Below are 10,733 nucleotides of genomic sequence, written 5' to 3' on the forward strand. Positions count from 1 at the left end.
ACACACATGTCCAAGGAAATCTGCAAATTTTGAATTATTTAATAGATTTTACACATAAAATAGAACTTGTTGTTAACTAATTTGTTCATCAAAGTTTTAAACAGTTTTAATTCCATTTTCTTTTGCTGGATATTTTCCAGGTTTTTCTGCATGTCAAAAACATTCTAAATCGTTTACTCTAATCACAAAATGAGTTGTGGTTTAATTTTTCAAATTTGATTCAAATTGAATTAAAATTAATTAACGAAATTTTAAAGATTTTGACGCTTTTGAAATGTTTTTGCCCAAAAGAATCAGGGGAAAGGATCTTGTTTTGATCTAATTCTTTAAAAATATTCCAGAAAATTTAAACATTTACTTTTTAATTATGAATCTTTGAATAATTATTAAAAAACTTTAAAATTTTCTAAATTATTTACAACCATATCATAAGTCCTTTTTTAAAGTGAAGAAAAAAAGTTTTAAATTTATAATATGCATATCGTTAACTTCTAGAAGATCTGCGAGATCACGAAATAGTTTGCATATATCTAATTTTTTTCATCGTTGATGATCTCGTTGAGTTACTTTGTAGCCAAGTCTCCATTCTGAATGTCAATTCGTGAAAAGCTTTGAAAAAAAATATATTTTGTAAATTCTGTATACAACAAATTAACGCGTTACCTAATACAAAGAAGATAATACAAGTATAGTGGAGAAACTATTCAACAAAGTTATTCAAGAGGACCTCTCTCGTTCATCTTAGAAAAATCTGTTGTTAAAACTACCTCCCCTTAAAAAAAAATCCTCTTAATATGAGCTGAGAGATCCTAAGTTTTCTATCTCACACTTCAAGAATACTGAGAGAGGGATTAGGGTTGTTTAATTCTTCTTCGAGGTTCAGTGAGAACCAGAAAACTCTGAAAGAAAGTGTTTTTATGTTGTTACAAAACTTTGCTTCTTGAGTCAATTATAAAAATGAAATGGGTCTGAATACACTGCACTATTGTTGTATATCTCATGTTCATTGGACTATATTTAAACTCATAAATAAAGTCTTTCTTTTTCACATTTTTTTGGTTTCCACTGAATTTGGATACTATCACTGGAATCTCCTGTTCAGTACCGGACCAACCTTTGAGCAGCTAGAGTAAACTGTAAATGACAGACTTTACAAGTAAAATCGGGATACTACACTAAATAAACTATACCCCATGTCTAGTGGGATTAATGTGCTCCTGTTGCTCAATGAAAAATATTTCTTGAATATTTTTTTTTATTCCTCTGGAGTAGTTTTTTTTTACTTTCTTTAATTTTACTTTAATTTTACTTTTACTTTACTTAATGAAAAATTCTCTTTTTTACAACAAAAATTGTTTTCAGGAAAGAACGATGGGCAAAATCAAATTGCATATTGCATTGAAACTATGGTCGAAACATTTAAAAGTCAACACAGTCTTGAAAATCGATGCAACTTATCATAGCATTCTATTTGGGTGATCAACAGACAGTCCAAAAAATGTTTAGGCTCAATCGATCAACAGATATATCTATATATATTTATGAATATATATATATATATATAGGTGTACATGCTTGTCTATTTGTTTGTTTATTTGTTTGTGTGTAAAATAAACGTCAAAACTGATGAATTGATCGGTCCCAAATATATTGTGGAAACTCACATGGCCCAATGTTATATGGTCTAGGTTGAAAAATATGGCCTGGAAAAAAAAGTCGACATTTATTATTTAAAAAATGCACTAATCAAAATCGGAACATACCCGACAACTTTTTTTATAGGAGAACGATGAATAAAATGGCAACAGTTTAAAGCTAAAATTGAAACAAGAAAATGTGCGCGAAGTACATGTGTAGTATATTGTACATACATTATAACACGTTGTCCTTTTTTGAATTTCACTTTTCCCTCCAATTTTCCCACCTTTGATGTTTGAGTTTAAAACTTAGAAAAACTTCAATTTGAATATTCCAATTTTATCCAATTTTATCTAAATATTTAAAACTTGAAAATTATATATTTTTAAAGGGAAGTGTGAACAATTTTCTCACAACTTTTTATCTTTATAACAATTTATTCAAAACGCTTTTTCTTTAAATCTGAAAGAATGGGCGGTGATAATATAAGATTAGTGTTTTTGTTAATGCTTTAATGCTCATACATGCGTGATTTACGCCACAAAAATGAATGTTGCACTGATATTGAGTTAAATGATCGGTCATGTTCATGTTCTACATAGTTAATTGCGTAAAATTGCGTACATTTACGTGTATACAGTTAACCCTTCGACCTACGCATATTTCCAAAAGGGCAAAACTAATTTAAAGACTAATATTGAAAACGTTGTATTACTTCCTGAAATTTTAACCAATATTATACTAACCAATGATCTTGTAGATTTAAGATGTCCTTATATAGTCTGTTTCATGTTAATGGCCAATTAGATATAGTTTAAAAAGAAAAAATGCACCATTTTTTTAAAGTTAGAAAATCAAAGATTAAGAACATTTTTCGATTTTTTTAACTATTGGTAAAAGGTTTATAAACCCCCTGGAAAGATATTTAAATCCCTCCAGTGGAACTATAAATTAATTATAAATGACCCTGCGTAAAGTTTTAAATTGTAAAAAGCATTTTTTCAAACCCCTCCAGTGAAAATGAATTCCATCCGGAGGTCTCCAATGGAATCAAAATCTTACAACAAACTTCCGTGACTCATTTACGGTCACATTTCCATCCTGTTTCTGTGCCATTCCTTGTCCCACACACGTACCTTGTCCCAAAAATGTGGCTATGTCCCACATAAATTTTTAGTCCCATCATATACATATCTTGTCCCACATAAGCATTGTCCAACACACATGTCTTGTCCCGCACACATGCTTTGTCCCACACCCATATATTGTGCCACACACATATCTTGTCCCAAACATATGTCTTGTCTCACACACATATCTTGTCCCTCATACATGTCTTATCCCAAACACATGCCTTGTCCCACACACATGTCTTGTCCCACACGCATGTCTTGACCCACAAACATGTCTTGTACCACACACATGTTTTTTTCCCACACACATGCCTTGTCCCATATACATATCTTGTCCCACACACATGTCTTTTCCCACACACATGTCTTGTTCCACACACATGCCTTGTCTCACACACATGTCTTGTCCCAAACACGTGCCTTGTCTCACATATCTTGTCCCACACACATATGTCTTGTCCCACACACATGTCTTGTCCCACACACATGCCTTGTCCCACACAATCTTTTCCCACACACATGTCTTGTCCCACACACATGCCTTGTCTCACACAAATGTCTTGTCCCAAACACGTGCCTTGTCTCACATATCTTGTCCCACACACATTTCTTGTCTCACACACGTCTTGTCCCACACACATGTCTTGTCCCACACACATGTCTTGTCTCACACATGTCTTGTCCCAAATCACTGTAATTGTGGGCTTTGAGGAAACCCTGTGGTAAAAAATCCAGGTTCTTTGGCAGTTTTTCTCAAGGAAACATGAAAATTTGAAAACTTTGAATCCGATCACGGGATGTTAGTGCTTTGGGTGTATGTTTGTCCGTAGGGATTAGTGTTTGTCCGCTCTTGCTGTGTTAAGATGGGTTCCATTGTTGGTCTAAAAAGCGTTCTTGTTCCAGGAATTTACACCTTTTTAACATCCGACATGTTCATTTTTCTCCCTAAACCCCCAGGGGGATGGGGAGGAGCTTCACAGCACACATGTTGAAGGATTAGAGCACAAAACCCCCGTATGGTTGTGTTAATGTGCTTTAATTGGTAGTTAGGGGCACATCCTGTCTTCATGGGTAGGGTTGGTAGGATTATCATTATTATTACTATTATTATCATTATTATTATTTTTATTGACATGATATACGCTTTTACTATATAAGTAGATTTGCACTGCTGATAATGTTTACATGTTTATACAGATGTATGTTTGTTAGAACTACAACTGTTTACAAAGCACACAAGTGTAATGCAACAGCCTTGTTTACAGACGGACAGACAGATAACCAGACGAACACAAACATAGGCAAGGGTACATAGAAATACATCCTTATACAGCACGATAAACCAAAAAATTAATATTTCTCCAGATGTTACTCCAAACTTGTACAGATAAAATTAATATTTCTCCAGATGTTACTCCAAACTTGTACAGATAAAATTTTAATATTTCTCCAGATGTTACTCCAAACTTGTACAGATAAAATTAATATTTCTCCAGATGNCCTATTGTTTCATATTTGATATATGATAAATCAAGATCAAGTTTATTCCTATGCTTAGCTCAAGTAAGTTTATTTTGCATCCTACTGTTTTAAACAATAGTCAAGATTGTTTAGAGTATAACCTCCCCTGGTTTTAACCACGATGAAGGCCAATTAAAATAAAAAGCTCCGCCATACCTCAAAGTTTGTATTATAACCTGCAAAAAGTGGCGCGCGAGCGTTTGAATTACGATTCTTGGCCTTTGGTTTGTCAGTCAGGCTTAGGTTTTGCGCATTTTTTGTCAAGGCATTTGTTTGTTTTAATATGTTTAATTTATCATTATAGTATGCTTGTTAAAGGCAACCTTAAATTTAGGACAGGTAGGGGGGGGGGGAGACGTTGCTCCATTTTTTTGTTTAGGTATAAATCTTTCTTTTTATGATTTCTCACCAATTCTTCGCAGAGTTTATAGCCTCGCTCTCTGGCAATGCTTAAAGGAGTTTTTCCATTGTTATTTGGGAGGTCAGCAGCAGCCCCCGACCTCAAGAGTAACCTCATGGCCTCGGGCTGGTTCTGTATCACGCAGTAGTGCAAAGGGGTGTTCCCTTCTTTTGTTTTCCTAAAATAAAAATAAACTTAAAAGTCACAAAAAGAAATGATTTCACAAAAATAAATAGGAAACAAAAGAATAATTATCTTAACTAACAGTGTTTGGAAAACTACCTATCTAAACAGGTTGAATTTTGTACTATAAAATTACGTATCTAAACTGGTTGAATTTTGTACTATAAAATTACCTATCTAAACTGGTTGAATTTTGTACGGTAAAATTACCTATCTAAACTGCTTGAATTTTGTACTATAAAATTACCTATCTAAACTGCTTGAATTTTGTACTATAAAATCAACTATGTGGAGGGAAGACCCAGTTTCCTGGGATATTGCTAGGTGAAGGAAGGTCTCGGAAAATTCCTAAAAAAAANATAGATAGATAGATAGATAGATAGATAGATAGATAGATAGATAGATAGATAGATAGATAGATAGATAGATAGATAGATAGATAGATAGATAGATAGATAGATAGATAGATAGATAGATAGATAGATAGATAGATAGATAGATAGATAGATAGATAGATAGATAGATAGATAGATAGATAGATAGATAGATAGATAGATAGATAGATAGATAGATTTAAACAGGGATAGAGCGATAGATAGATAGATAGATAGATAGATAGATAGATAGATAGATAGATAGATAGATAGATAGATAGATAGATAGATAGATAGATAGACAAATAGATAGATAGATAGATAGATAGATAGATAGATAGATAGATAGATAGATAGATAGATAGATAGATAAATAGATAGATAGATAGATAGATAGATAGATAGATAGATAGATAAATAGATAAATAGATATAGAGGAATAAACTTGATGATGGATTGCTTACATTGTACTTGTCGGTTTTAACTTCTTACTCGTCCGGGACTCCATCACTTTATTGAAGGACTGATTGGACGACATCCTGGCCACGAGGAGCTGACTCGTCCCAATATGGTCCAGGGTGAGGGACTGAATCTTAGATATATGAACTCCCATCTCCCGATGTATTCCGGAGCACTCGATACACACAATTATCCCGAAGTTTGTGGAGAGCCAGGTCACATCGTTCCCGCTCCCGCAGTCACAGCAGGTTTGGTTGGACGGGATGGACCGGATATAGTTGACGAGGGTTCTCTGGAACTCCACAAGGCCCTGGTTCTCCCCCGTCCTTCCGTTGTCCTCGAAGGCTCGGTTCAAGGACTTCTCCTTGGAGTTGAGGAGGACGGACATCCATTCTTCACGATCAGAATCAGACTCAGCTTGGAAATGATATGTTCTAAAAATAATATATATTTTTATTTTTTCCCTTTAGGAGATCTGGTCTGAGCTGAGACCCCTTTTGGCTGTAATTCTAATTTTCAAGTTTACGACGTTGTCTTGGATTAAAAAGATAAACTGGGCGGCCGTTTAAAGTGCTTTTTTTCTCTAATTCAAACGGCTACTGGGCCGCGAGCACTTTTCATTTGCATTTTAATCGACAATGATTAAGTCGTTTCAACTCTTAAAAGATGTCTTATCTGAAATCAAATTTTGCAAATATTCTCAAAGCCTCCTAAATTTGACAGAGTAATGGACCTTTTATCAAATCAAAATCTCAAAAACTTAATAAATCTGTCAAACACTGTGGATAAATCCGCCAAGAAAAAGCTGATAAATCCTGCAAATTTAAAGGATTAACATCTTTATTAAAGATCAAAATATGGCGAACACAATTTCGCAGTAGGATTCCCGAATATTGCTTCCGATGGGGTGCTCTGGCATATTTACTTTTAGAGAGGTTAACTGCAGTTGTACAAGTTATAGTTTAAGGAAAGCCGACAATATTGAATATAAAAATGACCAGATGATTGATTACACCAAGCCGATTCCTGCAAAATGGAGGAAAAATAGATCTTCTGAAACGGAAACAGTTTTACCGCGAGGAAGCGAGGAACTGCATCTCGTTGCTCCTTTTCAAATCACCAATTTTACAGAGTAATCTTAACGCCACAATCGGGGCAAGGCAAGAAATCAGCGTGACGAATTCAAAATAGAAATCCGGTCAAAAAAAAAAAAAAAAAATAAATAAATAACAATAAAATTTTAAATTTAGTTTTTTAAATTAAAGAAAAAATTGAAAATGTTTTGCGGATTTGAAAGTACGACCCGGGAGATGAACAAATTTGTTGATCCAGCAACCCATGAAATATCTGCAGCTTAACCTATTCAAAATACCGACAATATCATTTAGACCCCCCCCCCTCCCCCTTGGGGGGACAGCCGACAAAAGTATTAAACTCAATAGAAAAAAATCAGGTCAACTCCCTCAGGTAAATAAAATCAAATTTAAAGAAACATCTGAGATTTCTAATCCCTTATTTCAAGGATGGAAAAGGACGTTGGAAACTTGGGACATTTTCAGATTTTAGAATTATTTTCTTCAAACTCTTTTTATTTTAAATGCTTAATTATGCAAATGTCTGTCGTAAAAAGACTCCCGGGGAAAGGGTTAAACACTTTTTAAATTAAGGAAGGTTAGAAAAATGCATTTGGTTAAAAAAGCAATGCATAGGTTAATTTTGGTCAGTTTTTACCACTTTCGGTAGATCGTAAATCTTTTAGGAAACCTTTGAGGCTGCGGTAGCAGATCATTATATTTTTCAATCCATCAATCCATCAATCAACCTTTCCATCAATCTATCCATCCGGTCTATTCATCCTATCTTTAGGTCGGTCAATCAAAGTGTATCCGTTAATTATTTTGTTACAAAATCTCAAACAAGGTTTTGGAGAAATGTTTTAAAACTTACCCTACGGTTACTCTTAGTATTTGACTGGATGGTGGTTGAAAGTTCGTCTGACAATGATTCTAATGACTCCGTTGACTGCCCGTTGTTGAGCTTGATGTTGGGGGTGGAGATGGGACTCCTCTCCTCGATGAAGCTCTTCATGGGGGTGTGCATCATCTTTCCCCGGGGGGATATCAGGTGCTTGCCACCTACTAAACATTATCATTAGTATCGCTGTAATCATTATTGTCATTTTCATATTTATTCATGAAAATGTATAATTTAAAAATAAAAAACCAAGCTTTTATCAACTGGACACCGAAGGGTATTGGAAAATGAGGGAGGGGGGGGGGGGGGCTGAAAACCACATTGTTTGCTTTAAACGAAATTTAAAAGGTTCCCACAATTTTTCAGGTCTATTATATTTAGAAAATTATCAGAAATTTGGACACGGTGACAATAAAGAAAAAAATGGTTGAAAATTGAGCAACCGAGTGAAAAATGATATTAATTTAACGAACAATAAAAATTTAGTGAAAAACCTCTCAACATGAAATTGTCAATGTGTCTCATTTTGGGACAATCTAATATAAATATGGAGTTTAACAAGACATATATCATATATACGCTTTTTGCTCTGATTTTGTTAGAATATTATTTATCGTATCATTCGTCGGCATTAAAACATACAAAAAGGTGTTTACGGAAAATTGATATTATGTGAAATAGTTTTTGCATGAAATCGATAACGCTGAAGAAGGGTAGACGTGGACCAAAAAAATACACTTATGGGACTTTTTGCAGACAGTAAATCTAATTTTGACAGCTATAAATCTTGGGTGATAGCGTTAAAAACGATTTAGAGGGTAAAATATGAATACGAGAGGCGTGATAATAGGGGGGGGGGGGGTTGTTGTTCAAATATCGAGTGGAGTTTTTAGGGTTAATTCCAAGGGTTTTTATACACACAAGTGTATGCTCTATGAAAGCTATAACAAAGAATGGACGTGAAGTCCTAAAAGGCAAAGGCAATCCCACACAAAAATAGTTGAATGATTTAATGGGACTCATCGCAAATATTGTTAGAACAACCAGTTTTATAATAAATATAAATTCACATACACCAAACCATTATCTCCTTTAAAGTATATAATATTTGAATTTAATACAAACGCCCTTCAATTAAACAATTTGCTGACGCGCCCATTAAGTCCAAAACTGAGTATTTGCTAGATTGAATTTGTATGCGCAGTTCTTTAGAATTAAGAAAACATGTGGCAACCGCACAATTTTGCACAAGGAAAATTGATTTTAGTTTCAAAAAGATGAAATGTTAAAAAGAAATAATTGAAATAGAAAAATCTTTAAGAGTTTTATTAAACAATTTCTGCAAAATATTAAATTTTAAAAGTTTTAAAGACCAGTCATTCAAATAAACTTTTTTCAAATATTTGTCCAGATGTTACTCAAAACTTGAACAGATAAAATTCAAATATTTCTCCAGATGTTACTCCAAACTTGTACAGATAAAATTAATATTTCTCCAGATGTTACTCCAAGCTTGTACAGATAAAATTTTATTCCTTCAAAGAAAAAACGGTCCTCCTACCTATACTATAAGAAACTGGGGTGGTTGACCGTGACCCTGCGTTGCCCGAGTCTGTGCTGGGTGACCGTTTATGAACTGGGGGCAAGGAGAGGGCGGGTGAGGGTGAGTTAGGATCAAGTTTGCTCGGGTGGATGGGTAAAGTTGCGTAGTTTGAAGGCGGGATCGAATTCGCGGATTTTCCCTTCTTTAGACTTCCAACAATATGGTTGGCGAGATTCGAACCTGAAACTATACACAGACGTCACAACCAAGCTTAAAACATGGCTTAAAGGGAATATCAACGGAATTTTAAGTTTTCTTTTGTAAAAGAACCCTTTAAGGTTGTAAACTTTGCCAAATAAAGATTATTCAAATTTACGTTGATTTTCCATTGAAAGTTGATTTAGCAGACCCACATTTAAATTTTCTAAATTTTACTTTATTGAAATATAATTATTTATTATTTGCTTCTTTGTTAGGTAATGTTTAAAAAATGTTTGCTACAATGAATGTAACAAATGTTTACAGGAATTTATTTATTTAATGCTTGTTCAATAAAAGTAAAAACTGTAAACTGGAATGTTTAAACTAAATATTTATCTGAATGAATGTAAAGAATGTCTGTGGTCTAAATGCCAAATGGTTGACACACGAAGGTTAATGCAATATATCTTTAAAAACTCTAAACTGGGTCTGCTTAAAATAATAGTTATAAACAACACAATATTCAAAATAGATATTTGTTTCAAGCATGACTTTTTTGGATAGAATAATCCTCCAAATTTAAGCGTAGGACGCATATATAGGATATATAGGACCCCTACTTAGATCTAACCCAAGATCTAGGCAGATATCACCCCAAGCCATAATTCACAACTAGGCAACAAGGCAGGCTGCTGTCAGATTAACAGATAAGGATTTAAAGATCAACTAATAAGCTTCAAATATATCAAATATCAACAAAAACAAGTGTTTAGAACTTTAACTGGCAAAAATTAAACAAAAAACTGAATACTCGCCTCAAACTCTAATCCCTATATTTTTGTAAAAATTTGATACTTTTAATCTTGCAGAATTCTGGTTTAAATTACCAAAGGCTAAAGACATCAGATAGTTGGATTAGAGTGTAGGGTGATTTATAGGTTCCTTTATGAATAAGCCTTGAATCAAGCAGACACTTAGTTATCAGATAATTTCTTTAAAAATGCAAACTTACATAATGACGGTTTCTTAGACTGAGGTGGGGGTGGTGGAGGCATTGTTGAGGTTCTATATGACCCTGGAGAGTCTCCAGAATCGGAGGTGTTTGACCTCGACCAGTCGGAGGTCGTCCCAGGAGATCGGTTATTCTCCGGTGAATCGTCCTCGGCGGTGCCCGGGGTATATATGGAGATAGGACGGTTCTTCCGGTCCGGAGTCCGGTTTAGAGTTCGAGGTCCGTCCTCTAGGGTCTCCTCGTCGGAGAAGTCTGTTGATCCGTCCTCATGCTGGAGGCTCTCCAAACTTGTACA

General features: G+C 34.4%; 1 protein-coding gene across 1 annotated transcript in view; it reads right to left on the bottom strand.

Moving 5' to 3' along the window:
* LOC111718186 (arf-GAP with SH3 domain, ANK repeat and PH domain-containing protein 2) overlaps nt 1-10,733 on the bottom strand; it is a 26,738-nt gene that overhangs the window by 2,276 nt on the left and 13,729 nt on the right. Inside the window, exons 7-12 of the mRNA XM_023493713.1 lie at nt 10,439-10,725; nt 9,244-9,465; nt 7,708-7,846; nt 5,714-6,142; nt 5,123-5,218; nt 4,702-4,870 (exon numbers count right to left, since the gene is read on the bottom strand). Of these exons, the coding sequence (XP_023349481.1) occupies nt 4,702-4,870; nt 5,123-5,218; nt 5,714-6,142; nt 7,708-7,846; nt 9,244-9,465; nt 10,439-10,725 (1,342 nt within the window). The remainder of the gene's footprint in view (nt 1-4,701; nt 4,871-5,122; nt 5,219-5,713; nt 6,143-7,707; nt 7,847-9,243; nt 9,466-10,438; nt 10,726-10,733) is intronic.

This window comes from Eurytemora carolleeae, unplaced genomic scaffold (assembly GCF_000591075.1).
Source record: "Eurytemora carolleeae unplaced genomic scaffold, Eaff_2.0 scaffold822, whole genome shotgun sequence".
Taxonomy (NCBI): Eukaryota; Metazoa; Arthropoda; class Copepoda; order Calanoida; family Temoridae; genus Eurytemora; species Eurytemora carolleeae.